Below are 20,564 nucleotides of genomic sequence, written 5' to 3'. Positions count from 1 at the left end.
TTTAATTGTCATAGCCAATAACCAATATTTCTGTATCAGTTGCTAATGAGTTAATGGAACGTTAGACTCTGTACGTAGAATAAATGTCTGGAAAGACAGACAACCGAAGTACCTCTGGTATAACGTACATGCCTGTCTTCCTGAAAACTCACCCACCATCTCCGGCTCAGGCTCCCAATTCCCACATGCTCCTGGCGCCTGGGCCCCCGCGAGGTGCCATGCTCCCCTCCACTTGTCTGTTTTCATGGTTTCCGAAGAGCTTTGACAGTGTCACCTCATCTGATGCTCACGCCTGGGGCAGGTCTTGCTGTACCTCCATCTATGGATGGGAAAATTAGGGTCCAGAGGGGGTGCCCTGCAGCAGGTCCTGGGCTTGAACCCGCCTTGGGGGGTCCTGGGAGGGGCCAGGTCATCAGAATCTGACCCCATAGACACACCCTAACTTCCTACCTGTTTGCACGAGTCATATACGAACTCCAGCGATTATCATGAAATTTATCTTTTTAACCTATTTTCAAACTGGAATCTTCATGTGTGAGGGAAAAATAAAAGAGTTTAGATTGACAGGTCTAACCCTAAATTACAAGAACATGCCTTCTGTTCAGCATTATAGCACACAGAATGGGAAGAAAATGACACCCATCATTCTTCTGACCTTTGTACTGAGTTCTTTTGAAATCTTAAATCCAATCAGAACAATTACAGGAAAGGCGATCCAAAGAGGTTAACAAAAACCAGTTTCCACAGGTTATTAAATAAACTGCACAGCAATTCCAGAGAAACTCTTTCCCCATCCACGAGTAGGTCTTTTCTTTAGATGGCCTCTATTCCACTCTGAAATGAAACATTGACGAAGTTTCACAGCACTTTACTAATCACTTAATTTAGCTGCTGAGTTGGCTTAAAACCAGTAACTTCTTACTCTAAAAGTATATTTTCATTTGTCTATTTTTCTTCAGTGATATTTAATCTTTTATTTACAGTCAATTAGAATAAATGGTTTCAAATACCTAGTAAAATGTGTTGACACTGGGAAAAAAAAATCCCTCTGTTCAGCACACAAAACACCAGAAATCTCAAAGCTTCTGCAAATAATATAATATTTCCCCCTCCCCGTCCCCTCTACACAGGCCCTTAAATTAATTTCAAGGAGAGAGGAGGATCAAGGTGGTAATACTTTTTATATGAGCAGATAAAGTGCTAGTATTTCAGTTGAGGGCCTGGTTTCCCACTGCGAGTGTGTCACAGCTTGGGAAAACCTGTTGATAACTCGGATTCTGAGCAAAAGAGAAAGTTCAGAGCAACACTTTGCGATTTCTTAAAATTTTATTTATTTTTGGCTGCATTGGATCTTCGTTGCTGCGTGTGGGCTTTCTCTAGTTGTGGCAAGCAGGGGTTACTCTTCATTGCGGTGCGCAGGCTTCTCATTGCAGTGGCTTCTCTTGTTGAGGAGCACGGGCCCTAGAGCACGCGGGCTTCAGTAGTTGCAGCGCGTGGGCTCAGTAGTTATGGCGCATGGGCCTAGCTGCTCCGCAGCATGTGGGATCTTCCAGGGCCAGGGCTCGAACCTGTGTCCACTGCATTGGCAGGTGGATTCTTAGCCACTGCACCACCAGGGAAGTCCATGACTCTTCTCTTTAGGAAGACCCTCTCCTTGATGCGGAGACGTGGGTGGTGAACACTGAACACTAACCTCCAGGACTTCCCACTCCCATCCTATTCTGCTGGGACTTCTGAAACGGGCCCATTCTTTCCAGAAAAGGGGGCAGTTCCTGCAGCGACACAGTGACCCCAGGATGACCTAACCCAGAGCATTAGACACCTCAAAAACCGGGTCTCTTGGGGCTTCCCTGGTGGCACAGTGGTTGAGAGTCCGCCTGCCGATGCAGGGGACACAGGTTCGTGTCCCGGTCCGGGAGGATCCCACATGCCGCGGAGCGGCTGAGCCTGCGCGTCCGGAGTCTGTGCTCCACAACGGGAGAGGCCACAACACTGAGAGGCCCACATACAGCAAAAAAAATCCCCCCAAAAAACAAATTAAAAAAACCGGGTCTCTCCCCCTTCTTTGCATTAGGTGAAATGAACCTGTGGCCCCAGGTACATAGACGCCCACCCCCTCCCCATTGGGAAGCAAGAGGGGCTCTTTGGTTCGGACTTATCTGTAGGTCTGAGTAATTACAGCTTGATTTGGTAACATCCTTGCCGAGACTCTTCCTACAAGTGCGGGCACATGTGCCATCTCATGCAGCAGCTCCGGGGATGCTGTGATGCAGGGATGCAGGGTCGGGCCCGGATCATCGGAGGAGCTGTACCAGGGCTGCAAACGTATAGACAGCCATCACTGAGGGACAGTGCTCCCGTCTGCCCCCCACTGCAGCCCCCTTTGCAGACAGGGTGCAGGGGGACCTCGGACCTTGGCCCCAGTGTGTGCCAGAGTTGACCTAGGATGCTGGAGAGAGGGAAAGCAAAACTCTTTCACGCAGCCTGGCTTGTTGGCAATCCAGGGATGGGCCCGCACGATCACGTTTACGTCCAGTTTGTGAAAGCCAGGCATGGCCCGCACTGCCAAGTAAGCACACAGACTGGGGTGAGGGAGGCAGGGGGAGAGGAAGGTGCAAAGGGTCTGGGGCAGACTGGGATGGGCCGCAGGAGCAGAGAGGTGCTCAGGACTAAATGCACGATGGCACAGAAGAACACTGGCAGGTCCTAGACATTGGGTTCTCACGTCAACATCCTGCAAAGGCCACTCTGCACAGGACAGACTACATCAACTGATTTGTGAGCAGTGCCTGATTTATTAGCATAAAAAAAAACAAAAACAAAAAATCCAGTTCTTATATACAAAACAAGTTGATTTTTGTTTTCAAGTGTTAAAAGCACTCCTTCAAAATTAAATGAAATTTAAAGCATGGATTAATTAATTGTTTTTCTGGGAAGCACTTAAGTGAATGAATATTCGACAACGGAAATATCGGATGCACAGCGCGTAGGCACCGGACGGTCACGGAGTCCACAGGGCCTGCTCGTCACAGCATCTGACCCAGCGGACACTGACTGTGGGTGCTGGCACACGTCCCCATTTGGGTACAGAAGTGAATTCCTGCTAAGACCTAGGGGGGCACAACATGTAGAAAATTCACTTGCACATCAGAATAACAACTTCAGCTGCAAATTAAACCTTGCTCCAGGCCCACTGCAGCTACTGATGAGTTGTCACAATTGCGGCAGCCGATCAGTCTGCTGGACGATCGCGGGTAAACGTCAGCGCTCAGCCTCACATGTGCAGGTTCCCACCTGCCTCTTCTGTAGCTGTGGGCACCGCAGCAGCCTCAGAGCACAAGGTATAGGATGCCACGCTCTTCCCTGTGTGCGTGGCACCGCCACTCAAACACACCGAGAGCACGGGCACGCCCCTGCTGGTGGAGCACAGTCCCAGCGAGCCCAGTTCCTGGAGGGCGGTGGGCTTTGTCCTCGGTCCTCAGGACTCCGGGCACCAGAACCCATGAAGCAGCCGCTGCCTCTTTGCTTTGCCCAGATCAGGACAAGGGCATTTAAGACACACGGGCTGCCTGGTACCTTTTTAGAGCTGTGACTAAAAACGAAGGATGGCAGCTCCTGTATAAAAATAGGTTTATTGAGCCGGTAGCATCATGTCATGATTGAACAGGACTGGACGTTAAACAACACAGGCTTCAGGTGTGAACTGGTGACCGGCCCTGAGATCTCACTCAGGACTCCTACGTGCAACTGGCATGGCCGGTGTGCTCGCTGGCCATTGTGCTTTGAAACGCTTTTCCAATTGAAGACATGCTCGGGCCTCTTTTACATAAGAAGTGCCGTCCAGGGGTGTCCCAACCAAGACCGCTGGGGCGCTCTGGCACGTCTCAGGCGGGGCACCAGCTGCTGCCTTCCTCGGGCCCGAACTGTGGCCACGACTGGCCATGGCCACCAGCGCTCAACCCCAAGTGCAGGGACAGTCAGAACCAAGTGTTTGCTGATCCAAGACTAGTGCGGAGACCACGGAAAGCTGCCCCGAGGGACGCCCTACAAAATCCGACGGTGGTATTCCCCAAAAATATTTTTTACAGCACTTTAAATAGTTTACAAAAAGCCTACAAAAATTATATTTACCAGGACACATCTGTTAAATAAAAACATCCTTTCGCGTTAGTGTACATATATACGGGCTGTACAGGGGCCTCCGGGGCTCCGCCCTTTCATCAGGAGTGTGTGACATGTGGGGACGGGCACACACATGCTTCGCCCACACTTGCCGCGGCCAGGAGCGTGCTCACAGCTGGAGGACGGGGCCCTTGGCCAAGAGGCTGCCGCCCTCCTCCACAGACGCATCGCTGAACTCGCTGGCATCACTGCCCAGGACCTCTTGGTCTTCATCGTCTCTGTCCACCCCCCTCCGCCTGTACCGCAGGTCTAAGATGCTCTCCTCCGGCCCCGAGTTCCTCCTGTCGGGCAGACTGAGCCCTGCCTGGGACTTCTTGGGCGGCCAGCGGCCACCCTCCTGCTTCACCAGCAAGTGTGAGCTTCCGAACACTGGGCCGTGGCCAGCCTGGGTCTCTCGGAAGGCCGAGAAGGATGCGCCCTGCAGAGGCAGGCTCAGGGGGGGACTGAAGAGGCTGGCCTGCTTCCCCCCCCAGGAGACACTCTTCCCGAAGTGAAACAGCTGCGTGGAGAGCAGTGGTGAGAAGCCGGCAAAAGGCAGGCCTCTCTTGGGGTCCATGGCGAGGCTGGGCGAGCCCCGGGCCTGGCCCTCCAGCCGCTTCTCTCTCTGGCCCCTGAGGCCCCCTTTCCACGCCGCCGCATCCCTGCCTTTCGTGCTCAGTGCCCAGGTGCTCTGCAACCGGCTCTGGGGGGAGAAGTCAGTCCAGGGCAGGGCGAGGCCGGCCCGGGGCCTCCCCTCTCGCTCGGCGCCTGGGGTCCGTGCCAGTGAGCTCCGGCTCTCTGCCCGAGCGCCAGCCTCCATGCAGCTCGGGAGCTGAGCCACTGCGCTTTCCCCTGCGGCAGCCTCGGCCCCCCTCGGGCTCTTATCTTTGGGCGCATAGGCGGTTCTCCTACTGGCTGGTGACCCTTTGGCAGACGCGGTCCCGCTGACGCTCCTGGACGGCACCAGTTCGCATCTGGCCAGGGCTGCAGGGCTGCAGGCCTGCTCGGCGCGGGGGCTGCTCCTCCCGGCCGGCGCGAAGGCTCTACCCGGGCCCCTCGGTCCCTCGGCCGGCTGCAAGGGCCCCCTGCACCTCTGGCTCCGGGTGCACATGCCAGGCTGAAGGGCTGGGCCGGGAGGTAGCACTTTCCGGCACGGCAGCTCCGGTTTGCCTCCATTCCCCGTCCCGAGAGCGGTGGGGCCCCCTCCTTGAATTTCTGATCCGCTCACGGACTCCTTGGCCTTTTCGGCCAAAAACTTCCTAATCTCCAGTTCAATGCTGTCATCGCTGTCTACAGAGCTGCTGTCATCAGACAGGGAACTGGGGCTTGGGGCCGGACCATGAAGTTCACGGGCTTCCGATTCACCAGAGAACAGGCTCCTTCCTGCGGCTTGGCCCCTGGACCGGGGAGCCGGGGGCGCGTCCTCGGCTGCCACGCCGTCTGGCTTTGCTCTCACCGCTTCTCGGCAGAGGACGTGCGAGGGTCTCCCCGGGCTCTCTTTTCTGGACTTTGAGAGGCAGCTTTTCAGCAGATGTGGGCTTCGGTCTTTCCAGTCTTTCGGGAAGCCCCCTACTTTATCCAGGAACTGCGTCTCCGTGGTGCTGAACCTGACCCTCTTCTTGCAGCCGGCTCTGGGGTCCTTGCACCTCTTCCGGAGCCTCCGCTTGGACCGCAGCAGGTCCTTGATGGCCGTGTCCAGGTCCTCGTCACTGTCCAGCGAGCTGCTCTTGTCCTCGGAGCTCTCCTTCTCATCCACGCGCCTCGCCTCGGCCGCCTTCCCGGGGCCTGGCAACATGGTACCCTGTGTGACTGAGGCCCCGTGCTCATCACCCAGCACGCCCGTCCTGCAGGGGAGAGGCTGGCCCCAGGTCTCACCCTCCCTTCCCGGGGCCTCGCTGGCTTTCCCCTGGCTGGGTTGCACTCTCCCCTGGCTGCGGTCGGCGTCCCGGGCGCCCTCCTGCGCCTCGGCCGTGTCTCTGGTCCTCTTGGGCGTGCACGGCCGCACGGCGGTGCTGCCTGCTCCGCGTTTCCTCTTGCAGCTCAGTGACAGGTCCGGCGTTTTGGAGGCCGAGGCGCTGAGGCCGGACGGCAGCAGCGGGCTGTGTGCCGGTGGCGGGCACGTCTCCGTCCTGGGCAGCAGCCCCCCTGACTGCGCCTTCAGAGCCAAGAACGTCCGGATTTCCTGTTCGATGCTGTCGTCGCTGTCCACAGAGCTGCTGTCACCGTCGGAGCAGGAAGGCACGTCGTGGGGATACAGGAGTGGGCTGGTGGGCGGGGATCTGGTGCCGCCCTCCAGGGGACCCGGCAGGATCGTTTTGGAAATGTCCAGGATCGCTTCAGCGCACATCAGCTCCGCGGATGTGTCTGCGCGGCACGGGGACCCGTCCACAGACTTGCTTTCGGCAGCTGTACTTCCTGGAGGTGCAGGAGCCACGGTTTCCCTGGGAGGCCTGGAGGGGTGGTCGGGGTCCAGGCCACCCGGGCTGAAGTCCGCGGCCTTGGTGGCCACCGGCTTCTTCTTGCCCGGGGTCTTCCCGTGGCCTTCGAGCCAGGTGCTCTTGGTGCAGAGGCCCGTGCCGTGTGCAGGGGGCCCGGGGCCCTTCTCCTCCGCGGGCAGGGCCCTTTGCGGCGGCTCGCCACCTGCCTCCTTCCTCTTCTCCAGCTGGTACAGCTGGATGGCCTCCTCGATGCCATCATCGCTGCTTGAGTCGGCCGCCTCAGGCACCAGGGCCGCGCTCCTGGCTCGCCTTCCCCTCTTCCCTGAGCCGGTGCCCCTCCTGACCCCGACTTTACCAGGGGCTGCTTCTGCAGGGCGGCCCGCAGCCGCGGCGGGCTCAACGGTGACCTTGCACCTGGGGCCTCTGGGCAGCGCGCCAGCCTTTGTGGACCTGGGAGGCTTCCGGAAGGTGAACTCCTTACAGGCGCCCGCCAGCTCCTGCTGGTACGCCTTGCCCGTCGGCTCTCTGCTGGATCTAGACGCCGACTGGGCCAAGCTGTCAGCGGGGTCTGGTTTTTTGTCTGCAGGAACGTCGCATTTTTGGGTTTCGTGCTGCCTCTTCTCACTTAGGAACTGTTCGATCTCTGCCCGGATGCTCTGTTCGAAGGAGTCCTCACTGCTCACGCTGAGCGGCGAGGCAGAGCCCTGGTCCTGGCCGACTCCCCTGTGGCTGCCGGGGACACCAGTGGGGCCAGCTGCAAGGTCTGGGGGGCACAGGGCGGTCAGGGTGCCGCTCGGAGGCAGCTCTGGTTTGCATCGACTGGCTGCGGGAGGCCGGGCGGCACCGCTCTTGGCCTTCAGGTACTCCTGGATGGCTTCCTCAATGTCGCGGTCCACGGAATCATCACTGTCCGAATCCAGCACCAGGGGGCCAAGGGCCGCGGCCTCCTCCTCCCCCTTGGGGTCAAAACCAACAGCAAGACCACAGGCGGCAAAGGTGGGGCTGGTAGCCAGCCTGGTGCCACGGCCCCTCTCCGCTCTCTGGCTTCTCTGCCGGCCATGCTCGCCACTCATGCCCAGGGCGGCCCCGTCCCCCTGAAGCGTGCTGATGACCGCCTGCACCTTGGCGCTCACCGCCGCTCTCGGGACGCCCTCCTTCGGCTCCGAGAAGCATCCGGGAAACCTACAGCTCCCGGGTGGGCCAAAGGCCTCCCATTTGGACGGCAGGGCGAGCACAGGAGGCGCATTCATGAGATACATCCTAGCCGACGGGACGCGCAGAGAGGCGGCACTTTGCTTCTCTGCCTGCTTCACATCCTGGAGGAGAAGGCACGCCGGGATGGCGCCCTAGGTCACGTCACGGAGAAGCGGTGGGCCTGGTGAGGGTCCAGCCGGCCGCGGGTCCCAGGGCAAGTCACTCACGCCTCCCGGGTCGCATCTCCCTTGGCTGTAGACGCAAGGCGGCCACGAAGCTTCATGAGAAAACGCTTCCGAGCCACCCGCAGCGAGCTCGCGGAAGCTCACACGAGTGTCCTTTCCCCGTCCCTCCGTCCATCTTCTCCGGGACGGGAACAGAGGTTTTATTTACCTCCAAAAGTTGTCAGGAGGTGCCAATGAGATAAAGACTCAGTGCTCCTCTGCAGGTGGAAAAGAACAACTACTATGAATCCAGGTTCAGTGAGACGTCGTGGGTAGGTCCAACCTTGACGCGAATCAGCAGCTCCTGAAATGAGAAGTTACTCAATGGGAGCATTTAAACATTTATCTCCCTAAACAACTTTAAAGAGGCACTTATACCAAAGCCTCTTTATTTTATTTATTTATTTATTATTATTATTTTTTTTTGCGGTATGTGGGCCTCCCACTGTTGTGGCCTCTCCCGCTGCGGAGCACAGGCTCCGGACGCGCAGGCTCAGCGGTCATGGCTCACGGGCCCAGCCGCTCCGCGGCATGTGGGATCCTCCCGGACCGGGGCACGAACCCGTGTCCCCTGCATCGGCAGGCAGACTCCCAACCACTGCGCCACCAGGGAAGCCCAAAGCCTCTTTATTTTAAAACGTCGAATGTATATTTGCCAGATCGTCTCACGGGACCGTATGATTATTTTTAGGTAATTAATATAGAAGTTGCCCCGAACACAGTAAGGCGCCCCTTTTCACGCTGTGTGGTTTCTCCACAGCTTTTGTATCTCAGACCAAATGCGGCTGGGTCGGCAGAACCACTGGGATAGTCTTGGGGACACTTTGAAGAGCTGCTCCCAACAGCCTTTACACTACAGGTCTGGGACCACCGCCGGGGAGGGGAACATAACGCAGGCTGTACACAGCCGATTAGAGAGACGCAAAATACATCATATAACTGTCAGCTCTTAACATGTTTCTCTGACCTCTCCCGATCCCCTGCAAACTGGAATGCAAAGTAGCCGAGATGCAAGAGGAGAGCTTGGCAGTGCTTGTGGAAACAGGGAAATCGAGTTCCAACTCCAAACAGTGCCGGGCAAGGCGGTCACCACCCTAGGGCCTTGGGGGGTGGCCGGAAGCGGCCTGTGTGTTTGCTTTGCTTCCCATGCAGATCCTTCTCCCCCAGGAGCTTCCTTCCTGACGAGCACAGAATCCTGTGTTTACACACCACGGTCCTTTCCAGGAAAGCCTAGCCCAGCCACCTAGGCACAGATGTGCCCAAACAGGTGGGACCAGCAATTAACCAGAGGGCATGACCAATTCAGAAGGAAGTCCTCTGCTATTACTACTTATGCTCAGAAAGTGAGACTCTACAATGTAAAAGAATTTGCTGCCTTTACCTGCGATTCTCTTCAAGTCCAGGTTCGGCGTGACGTTTGCAGAATGGTTCAGGGATTGGCTCTTCGTCCCCCCACCTCTACGCTGTAGCATCTGGTGCCCACTTTTTAAACGGACTTTTGACTGCCAAGATTAAAGAGAATCAGAGACCTAATTCAGAGGCTGAAACTACAGCTGGTAAGTATTTGGGGGGAAAGAAATCACATTAAGGGCTCAAAATTCAATTTTGGAAGAACTTACCCTGAGGCCAAATACAGTTAACCACAACTAATTCCCAACTCTCCTGGGCCATCGGTCTGATCCTGTAGGATGGTGACGGCAGGGAACATGGGAGGCTATTCATCAGTCCTCAGATGTGAGCACCCATAACAGTCCACGATCCCTCCCACAGCACCACCCTCCAGGGAGATTCCCTCCCAAGGGCAGTGGGGAGCAACAGTGGGGAGGCGGAGGGCTCTTTCCCTGGGCTGCGCCCACCTTGCTGTGGTCATCATTCAAGCTGCCTTGGCAAAATGACAGCGATTACGAGACATCTGCATAGGCCTTGAACTGGGAAGAGTCTAAATAAAGAATCTTAACTTCTTAAACAGCACTGCTATCTGGAAAAGTGGGCCCAAGGATGAACCCAAGCTGCAGTGGTTTCCACTCCAGGTAGCAGAGTGGGCGGAAGGAAAAGCGCTGCTCTCTACTCAGCACCTTGACCATGTTCGTAGCTCTTAAATGACTATCGAGAGCTCGGACTCCTAGCGGGCAGTTTTCTGAACTGTCAAATTACCTAGCGCAAGAATGAGGTTAAAAATTCAGACAGCGTCTCCAGCGACAGCTTGTGGCTTTAAGACAATCACCCACAATGAGATGAATCATTCTGGAAAACTCCCCGAAACTGTACTTGGAGAGACTGTGGGCTGAAGCCTGGGGGCTTTCGCTTTGCCAAACTGCCACCCTGCTCCTCGAGAACCCGGGGACCAGGTCCGGAGGGTGGCTGTGAGGACACCTAGCCCTGCGCCCCAAAGCCACGTGGTGCTAGAATTTGAACAGTGAGGAGGGCACCTGGGTCTCTTCTCAGTCTAGACACCAACCTCCAGGAGGACAGAACCTCGCTAATGCTCATCCCCTGGCCAAGTCCGGCTCCCCGCACGCGATGTGGCTTCGCCATTAACGCTGTGCAGCTCCTGCCCTTCCCTCCCAGGCTGGACTTTCCCCAGGATTAGGGAGGTGAGGGTCGGGATACAAGGCCCAGAAGGAGGGCCCTCTCTGGAGGGCCAGCCTGAAGTGGGCGTGCGCTGGAATTCCGGCCCTGGCCCGCGGAAGATGAGACTTTACAATACGGCAAGGACGGCTCCCCAGCAAAGCTGCAGGGCCACTGCCAGTGCCTAGGGGGCCGGAGGCCAGGCGAGACCCTCCCGGCTGACCCTGCCCTGCCCTCTGCTCCCGGCCTGGGGGCGCTCACTCCCAGCGCAGCCTCTGCCAGGAGGGATCCCGGCGCCCGGAGAGGCGACCCGGTTCTCTGGCAGGAAGGGGTCGGGCCTCCACGCAGGGCTGCGCCCGGGTTATATTCTGGGCTCGGTGGGCTTGGGGGCGAGGGGCCCGGTGACCCTCCGGGAAGCCGCACGGGGCGGGGCGCAGGGCACGATCTCAGCGGGAGGGCCGGGCCCCGGGCCCTCGGCCGCGCCGGAAGCTGTCCCGCCGCGGGCCCTCACCTGCGCCTCACCTGGGCCCCGCGCCCGGCCGGCTTCGAGGAACGCGGGCGCGCGCAGGCGGGGGTCCCGGCCAGGAGCCGCCTCTGAGGCCGCGACCCCCGCCCTCCGCGCCAGCTAACTACACGGCGCCGGGCCGAGCCCGCCCCGCCCGCCGCGGCCCCTACCCCGGCGGCCCGGCGCCGCGGTGCGGCCTGCATGCCCGCCCTCCGGCCAGGCCCCCTCCTCCCACTCGGCCCCGCACCGGCCCCCGCCCCGCGCGCCGCGTCCCGGGGAGGCGGCGGGGTCCCGGCGCGGAGGGGCCGGGCCGCCGGCGCCGGGGGCGCGCGCGGGAGGGCGGGGCGCGCGTGCGCGGGGCGGGGCGGCCCCCGGAGCTCCCTCCCCGGACCTACCGGCGGCGGCGGCGGGGCTGTGGCGGCCGCGCTCCGGAAGCCGTGCCCGGTGGCTGGGCATCATGGGAATGGCACGGCCGAGTTCCGGGGGAGGCGCGCGGCCCGGCCGGACCCCCGCCCGGCGAGCGCGCGCCCACCTGCCGGCCGCGCTGCGGAGGAGCCGCGGGCGCCGCGCGCCGCCCCCGCTCCCACCCCGCCCCGCCCCGCCCCGCCCCGCGCCCGCGCCCGCGCTCGCGCCCCGCGCCTGCCCAGCCCGGAGGCGGCCCGAGCCTCCGGAGACGCCCCGCCCCTCCCCAGCCTCGGGCCGGCCCCCCGAAATGCGCCCGGTGCGGTTGGAGTGAGTAGTCGGAGTGATGTCTGACCCCCAGCCCACTCCGGCCAGAGGCTGGGGCCCTCCGGTGCTGTTTGGGCGCCCCCTCCCCTGGCCCCCAACTGCCCCGGGAGCGGGGGTCGTGCGCTGAGTCAGTGGCCGAGTTGGCAGACGCCGCCCTGCCTCCGCGGTCCCCGGTGGGAAGTTCAGGCCGGGAGGCGCACAGATGGGCTACTTTGTCGTGGATGATGTTACTATGGTCATCAGCAGTCCTGTTACTAGAAGCTCCTACACGGCCAGCGTCCGCTGTGTGCCTAGCACCGTGCCTCTGGCTGGAAGGAGGTGGTTCCTTGCCTTAAGTCTGCGCAGAGCTCAAGTCTGGCTCCCTGGAAGCAGCGGGTCCCTCTGTGCCCCCCTGCCCCCCAGTACCCCAAGCTCCAGTGCTGCATGGCCAGCCTTCTTTCCAGGAAAGCTGCCCAGGCCTCCTGCTGCCTTTGCCCAATGCTTCTATGTGTCTGCGTTTCCTACTTCACCCCAAGCTTCGGGATAAGGAACCTGAGGCTAAGAATGGATAAACAGCCCGCCCAGGGGCTGGGTCCTGCAGCAGGGAAGCTCGGAGGCAGCCTCATGTGTAGTGGAAACCCAGGACTTCAGAGCCGCAGGGGACCTGGGAGAGCAGAGCATCCCTCAGTCGTTCAGGAGATGGTCACTGAGCACCTGACCGTGTGCAGGCCCTTGGCCTGGCCTTGGGGGTCTGTGGAGGCCGGGGTGGAGGCTGGGGCACCCTGTGACTGGCTCCATAGGCGTACCTTCAGCTGGGTTCCAACAGGAGGAAACAGATGTTAAAGACACATCTGTCCTGGGCGTTTGGCCTGTTTGGGAATGGGGAGGGAGCATTGTCTTCCAGGAACACCCCCCCCCACCCCCCCACCGCACAGTAAGACAGGTTCTGTTTTCTGGTCTCTTCGCTGACTGTGTGGCCTTGAAGTTCTTTCTGGTTTTGTTTGATTTTTCTAACAGTTCAGAGATCTTCACCGGAGGCTTGTGGTGTCCCACTGCTACTCAGGGTGCTAGGGCTGGTGGGGGTGGAGCCCGGGCAGCGGGAGGGGCAGGTTGAAAGCAAGACACGAAGACTGTCCGTCTTTCCATCCCTACCAGCCTCCATGCCCCAGACCCAGACGTATCTCGGGGTGAACTGGGGTTTCGTTTCCTGTCTAAAAAGTGCCAGAAGTTGGACAGGAGAAAAAAGTCAGAGGCTTTTTCCTGCAGGAATGAGAAGGGGGCTATTTCTAGCCTTATCCGCCTAGGGAATTTTGAAAGCCATGAAAACATAGCATTCATGCTTCAGAGAATTGTTCAATAAACACTGTCTTCTATGAGTCATACTCTTTCATTACCAGAAGTTTGGGAAAAGACATCTAATTAATAACCTAATGAGCCACAAAAAGGGATGCACAGATGTTACTATGGTCATCAGCAGTCCTGTTACTAGAAGCTCCTACACGGCCAGTGTTTTTATTTTTTTTAATTTTATTTATTTATTTATCTAGTTTTGGCTGCGGGCTTTCTCTAGTTGCGGCAAGCGGGGGCTACTCTTCGTTGCGGTGCGCGTGCTTCTCATTGTGGTGGCTTCTCTTTGTTGCAGAGCACGGACTCTAGGCACGTGGGCTCAGTAGTTGCGGCGCACGGGCTTAGTTGCTCTGCAGCATGTGGGATCTTCCCGGACCAGGGCTCAAACCCGTGTCCCGTGCATTGGCAGCCGGATACCTGACCACTGCGCCACCAGGGAAGTCCCTTTCCACAGTTTGTAAATAGTGCTGTGATGAACATCTTTGCTGATGTGTCCTTGGAAGCCGGCTGAGTTTTCCTCAGGGTAAATTCCTAGAAGAGACCTCGCCTGGGCTGAGGACTGGTATGCGTTTTGGCCAAAATGCCCTCCAGAAATGCCCAGCTGACATACCGTCTACCCACTGAATGGGGAGCACGGCTGGATTGTATCCTTGCATTCGCGTCTGGCAATCTCACAGGTAAAACAAGTCTTTTCCACTTTGATTTTCATTTCTTTGCCTGGTGGTGGTGTAGAACATCTTTTTATTTTACTATTGGCCATTTGGAAAATTGCCTGTACGTGTTCTGTGAGCATTTAAAATTTTCCTCTTGGGCCGTGTGTCGTTTTCTTTTTCCAGAGTTTCTTGCATTAAGGATTTAGCACATCTCCAGTGTATACTCGTTTATTTTTCAGTTTGTCATTTTTCTTTTAACTTTGGATTTAGCTTTTGGTTTGTTTTGTTGGCCATGCGCGAGTTTTCAATTTGTGTAACCAAGTCTGTGAGGTTTCCTTTATGGCTTCTGGCTTAGCGGTAAGGCCCAGGGCAGCTTTTACCATGCTGAGATTTTGTAAGCGTTTACCAATTTAGTGGCTAAATTTACAAATAAGAACAATTGAAGCCACGGAGGGGCATGAATTGCAGATTCCTGTGGAAATCAGAAATCCAAGGGTGTGACGGGGGATAAGCAGATTCTGGAAAGGGAAAGGCTTTTTTCTTTTTTTTTTTTTTTGGCGGTACGTGGGCCTCTCACTGTTGTGGCCTCTCCCGTTGCGGAGCACAGGCTCCGGACGCGCAGGCTCAGCGGCCATGGCTCACGGGCCCAGCCGCTCCGCGGCATGTGGGATCTTCCGGGACCGGGGCACGAACCCGCGTCCCCTGCATCGGCAGGCAGACTCCCAACCACTGCGCCACTAGGGAAGCCCGGGAAAGGCTTTCTTCATTCCTTTTTGAAACCGCCGACCTTCAGATACCTATGTATACACATACGCTCGTGCACACACACACACACACCTGCGTGTGCACACAGGCACACGTGTGTGAACACACATGCACGTACACACACATTTATACTGTAACTTTGAGGAAGCTGTGTCTCCTGCATGCTGTAAGATCTTCATCGGAGGAACAAGAAGGACATCTATTTTTATCAAAACTTTCCTGTTGTAAGAGGTGCTGACTTTGGCGTTTAGTTTTCCCCCAATCAGTCTCCTCACTGTGCAAGTTCCGGGTCTCCTAGGATCCGCCCACAGGCTGCTTTCCTCCTCTTCTTACCACCATGAAGTGGTCTCCCTTTTCCAAGGCAGGGGTCACCCTGGCATCTCTGCTCAGCCCAGGCCTGACTCTTCTAGAATGACAGTCAGTAGCTCTGCTGTGTCCCAGATGGGTGAGCACTGGCAGCAGGGACCAGGGCGGTGGGTGGGCTTCCAGTCAGGCTCTGGGGCCCTGTGCGGTCACTGCTCCTCTCTGGCCCTCTCTTTGCCCTTCTGTCAAGGGAGCAGGGAATTCTTAGGGACCTTCTCAGTTACTCTCCACACGGAGCAGAGGACCCCCAGGAAGACAGCCGGGACAGCAGGGCCAGAGTCAGTGCGAGTGACAGAAGCAAGAGGCCCCTTTATTTGTGCCTGTTTTCCCTAAAAGAGTTAAGGGTGCTCTCATAATGAAAACCTCCAATGAAGGGGGGTGCCACTTCCTCCCCCTCAGCCCCCCGCCACTGATGGTCCCTAGGGGGGACACGGGCGATGCAGGCACCCCCGAACCAGCTGATGGGAGGATGAAGGACTGCATCCCCACCAGCGTCTGTGAAGTGTGAAGCCCGCCGACCCCTCTTCGAGGACGCTGTCCCGAGGTTATGGTCACACGGTTCACGCAGGCGGATCTCCACAAAGACGATTCTTCACTTAGCAAAGCAAACCCCACCTCCACGGCTGTTCGGAGGGGCGGCGACACTGACCATCTGTGCCCGGAGCCTCTGCTGGAGAGGATGAGGTGGGTCCACATGAAGCCTCGGCTGGGCTGATCTCGCTGGTGGCCATGGGGTGTCCTGCCTGGCAGAACGGACGACAGAGTGACATTTCCCCGCGGGACTTGCCAGCCACCGTTAGCAGTGAGACCTCCTTTGTGGAGTGGCCCCGTGTGAGGGCTGGCCGGGAGATGCTGCGTTGTTCTGCTGGCTTCTTTATACGGTTTCAACTTTAAAATCATGAGCATTGTTTTCATATATACAAAAATCACCTCATGTAAAGTATGGAATGGAAATGTATGAAAGTTCATGTGTGTAAGTGTAGACAGCAGACAGACAGACAGACAGACACACACACAGCACCCAGACCAGGTCCAAGTAACTCCGCCCACTCGATTCAGTCTTTGGAAATTCTATTTCTGCAAAACCTTTTTTTTTTTTTTTTTTCCGGTACGCGGGCCTCTCACTGCTGGGGCCCCTCCCGTTGTGGAGTACAGGCTCCGGACGCGCAGGCTCAGCGGCCATGGCTCACGGGCCCAGCCACTCCGCGGCATGTGGGATCTTCCCGGACCGGGGCACGAACCCGTGTCCCCTGCATCGGCAGGCGCACTCTCAACCCCTGCGCCACCAGGGAAGCCCTGCAAAACCATTTTTTAAAATCTCTCGCCTGATGAGATTGGGATTGACACATATGCGCTACTATGTATAAAATGGGTTACTAATGAGAACCTACTGTAGAGCACAGGGAACTCTCCTCGGTGCTCTGTGGTGACCTAAATGGGAAGGAAGTCCAAAGAAGAGGGAATAGATGTACACATATAGCTGATTCACTTTGCTGTACAGCAGAAACTAACACAACATTGTAAAGCGACTATACTCCCATAAAAATTAATTTAAAAAATCTCTCACCTCAGAAATGACCTTTATTCAGTTTATTTCTTGAGTGTCAGGTTCTTAGAATTTTCCTGACATGAATTTCACTCAGTTTATTATTTACCATTTCAGGGGCCAACTTGAGTTTAAGATCGTCTGTTTATAAGGCAGCTAAACTAAGGCAGAAAATAATCTCCTTGAGAAGAAATTTTTCAGGAGGGCCCAGAGTCCGTCATAAATGGAGAATGAAGTTACATTACCTCCGATTTACTCATGTAAGGGCAGGATATCTTCCAGCTCAAGATTTGAGAGAAAAATGATTTTCTCTCTCCGATTCTTGGCAGAAAATAAATTGGACCAAGGTCCTCATTCTTATCAGGCAATTTTGGGAAGTTTGCGCCCGTCCTCTCCTCGGAGGGCCTGTGGGTAACTGGGGCGGCACTGGGAGGTGGCCAGACTGGGGGCTGAGGCCCCCAGGTTTGGGGAACCCTTTAAAGGCAGGAAAACATACTGAGCAAAGGCAAAGCGACAAAGGCCGGCAGAAGTCGGATGTCTTGGGCCCAGACACTCTGGGACAGGAGCCCCCCTCAGGTCAGTCCACGCAGACATGAGAAGGAGAAGCGTGTGCAGGGCTCAGGCTGGAGCATCCTTGGACACAGGACTGGGCGAGGGGAGGTGGCCATAATGTGGGTGCAGTGGAGGCCGAGACTGAGATGACCCCCTCAGATTGTCCCACTGAGGAAAGTGGCCGGGCCGTTACACCCCCTGCACAGAGGCCACTGGACGTGGGCGGCCCCCGGGAAGGAGAGGACCTCAGTCAGGAGTGTGGCCAGTGCAGACCCCACTCCTGGCGCCTCCGCCCTGAAGGGGTCTGGGCAGCTGCCCTGTGTCCACTGCAAACCTCCAGGACTTTATTCCTTTGGAAACAGCTACTCGAATTCTGTACTTGAGAAATGCCACTCTTTCTATCCATATTTCAGGCAGAGTTAGTTAGCTTGTTAAATCTATAGGAGTTTTATCCCAACTACATTCAGTGGAAGAGGCTGCTGAAAATTTGTCCAGAAATGATAAGATTATAAGACTTAGACATGAAAATCTGCATCAGAATGTTAACAATCAGGAAACAATCAGGATGGAAATGATGGCAAATGTGGCAAAGGAAACCAGTTCTGGCAGAACTTGTCGTGAGGACGCTTCCGTGCTCCTGGGGAACGAATTGGCACAGAGTAAAAATGAGAGTTCACACTTCAGTCTCAAAAATGTCCCCAAATCTGTAAAAATGATTCTATTTCAGTTTTCTTTTGGCAGAAAGAAGAGGAATCTACTGCACGTTCTCTGAGTTTTGGAAAGGCAATATGGAAAATTCGACCTTTTTTGAATACAAAGCTCCTTCTATCCTGAATCATGTATTCCCTTCCTAGGACGTGGGCTGGGGAAGGGTCTCCTCAGATTGATAAAGGGTCCTGGTTTCTCTGTGTACCAGTTAGTTTGGTGCCATTAGAGGAAAGTCGGGCTGCGTGGAGAGCTGGGCCTCCCCCTGTGTCCCATCCCCTCTCTCCATTCTAGAAGGCACTGTCTACGTTCACACTAAAGCCGGTTTCAGAAACATTCCCCTCCATGACACTTTCTGTATTCCATCTTGGAAGTATCTCGCTCTGGCACATAACTGGAAAAACGTCAGGAACTTGCAGACCCGGGAAGGGACATGAGGCCTGCACTGGTGGATGGAGACCCACTGGGAGGGGGCATGGGTGGGGTGACTGCCTTTGGGCCGACACCCAGCTCCGTCCTGGGGGGGCGCTCCAGTAGGCTGGCTCTCAGGCAGAGCACAGAGGCGTCGGAGGCTGGGAGTGAGGCGTGAATGGGGCAGGCACAGAGCCAGGGGCCGTGCAGGGTTTTCCCCTCCCTGAAATGAGAGCATCAGACACAGCTTTCCCCTGGGAGCCTGGGTTTTACTTTCTTAGTTTTCAAGTGACAGTGTTTCACCGCCCTGAGTGTGCCCAGTGAGTGTGGCTGTTTCTCCGACATGGGTGGCACAGTGTGGTCGTCCACACGCCTGACCCACCCAGCGCCCAGGCTGCAGGGCAGGACAGGTGAGCTGCCCCCAAGCCCCTGCGGAGATAGTGTGTGCAGGGAGAGCCGGCGGGGTGCCAGGGTGGGCGCTCAGAAGTGGACCCACTGCCCAGCTGGCATTTCCTGCTCTGTTTACACAGCAGGACGAGCCCCTTTATAAAAAGCAGCTGTGGCACTTCACCCTACACTCAGACACCACGGTCTCCAGTTACAACAGAAGGGGGTTTGCTCTGCTGGGAGGCAAGAGGAGGTTGACCAGTAAGACAGACTTAAAATGTAGCCATAATTCCTAGAGTAGAAGCCAGAGAGAAGGAAGCTTTTACCTGGGCCGCCCAGCACCACTGAGGTTTTATACGAGAGACTCGCTGGGGGACAGGCTGGTTGGTTACATTTACGACTTGGGCAGAGGTGACCTTTCATGTCGCCCTGTGCAGTCCGCTCGCTTATAGTCTAAGGATGCGGGGCGTTAGTTTCATCCTTAATGCACAGAAACACAGTGGAGACTTGTATGTGTTCAGTTTATCTCAGCACCATTTAAGGCGTCAGGGAAAAGAGCTGGACCACAGAAGACAGGCTCAGAAGTGGATTGTCCGGGTGGGGGGCAAGCAGGCCCCGCTGGATCCCCAGCCACTGTTATTCTCTGCAGCCTCTGTTGCCAAGGATAGAAAGGGCCAGGCGTGCTGTGCAAACCCTCTAGCTAAGAAGCCACCCTGGCTCTGGGAGCCTGGAACAGAACAGGCAGGCACAGTCTGAGGTTTCCGGGGCTGGAGGGGCTGCTGAGGGTGCCACGGTGACAGCCCCTGCTCTGACGGCTGCCCTGGACCCGCGGCCGGTTGGAGAAGGAACTCCACCTAAAACCTCAAAGGAGAAACCCAGGCGTTTAAAGGTGGTGCCCAAGAAGGAATGAGCGTTTGACAACTGGTTTCTGCTCTGAATCTTCACAGAATTTGGCTGAATTTTGGTGCCTTTGGGCTGAACTTGGGGAAAAGAGCAGAGCTTTGTTTTGCACTGAGACCTGGAGCAAAAAGAGGCGTCTCTGCTGTGCGCCAGCTGGATCCTCCCAACACGCCCAAAGCTGATCTTGACGTTGGACGAGGCTGGAGAGAGCGTCCCATTGCGTGGTCTGGGGACCCCCGCCTTGGGCCTCTAGGACCAGGGAACTGAGGACAGAACGTTTGTGGTTGGAAAAGGAGAGAGCTCCCTGGTGGACGTTTTCCTGAAGAATCCAGAGCTGACTGAGAAACTTGGTGGAGGAGAAGGCCACTTCTGGAGGAATGTCCAAGCACAGACCGCGTCCTTTGGCTGAACGTCCTGATGAAAAGACAAGGCTTCTTCCAGGGCTGCCCAACCGAGGGAGCCCAGAGACTCTAGGCTTTAAGGACAGGCCAGCGGCAGAGACAGCTTCATTCAAGATATCCTGCCCCAAACTCAGGAGCCTTATCCAACTTGATAAGAATGCTAAAATTTTAGGAAACATGTTACAGCCTCAGCCCTGAGAGTACCTTCTCGCTTTTCTTACCACTGGTGTCAAGACTTAGTTGGAGACCTGAAATAGAACAACATTGATCTTTGAACCTGAGACCTTGATCTGGGGGGACAAGTTCAAAGGGAGAGCCTGCTCTGGTGCGGGAGCCGGCTTTCCCCCGCCCCGGGAACCAGCGCTCAAGGGCTCACCTTCCGGCCTCCCTGCCTGGACCCGGAAGCCACCTCCTTCGTCCACTGCCTTGAGGGAGGTGGACTGGCCATCCTCCTTCACTGGCGGGACAGGCTGTAGGTGCCCTCCTGCTGGCCGCTCAGCACAAAATAGAGTAAAATTTGAAAATAAGTCTAAGTCCATGCGTTCACTGTAACATTTCTAAATAACCCAAATCGTTACCATCGGTGGGGGGTCGGGGAGGGGAACAGGAATCAGGTCTTCATCTTGAGGACGTGACGAGGAGAAATCCAGCATTTTCCCTGCTTTTCCCGAGTGAGCTGGGCCACTGGGGAGCCAAATAGTACATAGGGAGTGGGGTTTGTTTTGTTTTGTTTTTT

The 20,564-nt window shown here is 56.6% G+C and overlaps 1 protein-coding gene across 1 annotated transcript; it reads right to left on the bottom strand.

Annotated features, from left to right (window-relative positions):
- Positions 1 to 4,291: 4,291 nt before the first annotated feature.
- On the bottom strand, positions 4,292 to 7,858 carry PPP1R26 (protein phosphatase 1 regulatory subunit 26; the record flags this gene model as incomplete). Its single annotated transcript, XM_082842004.1, has 1 exon — positions 4,292 to 7,858. One exon carries the CDS (start codon positions 7,856 to 7,858, stop codon positions 4,292 to 4,294), a length of 3,567 nt encoding a protein of 1,188 aa, XP_082698130.1.
- Positions 7,859 to 20,564: the final 12,706 nt, after the last annotated feature.

This window comes from Leucopleurus acutus (assembly GCF_964270905.1).
Source record: "Leucopleurus acutus genome assembly, chromosome: 7".
Taxonomy (NCBI): Eukaryota; Metazoa; Chordata; class Mammalia; order Artiodactyla; family Delphinidae; genus Leucopleurus; species Leucopleurus acutus.
The sequence above is the reverse complement of the archived record's forward strand: the minus strand, read 5'-3'. Positions and strand labels throughout refer to the sequence as shown.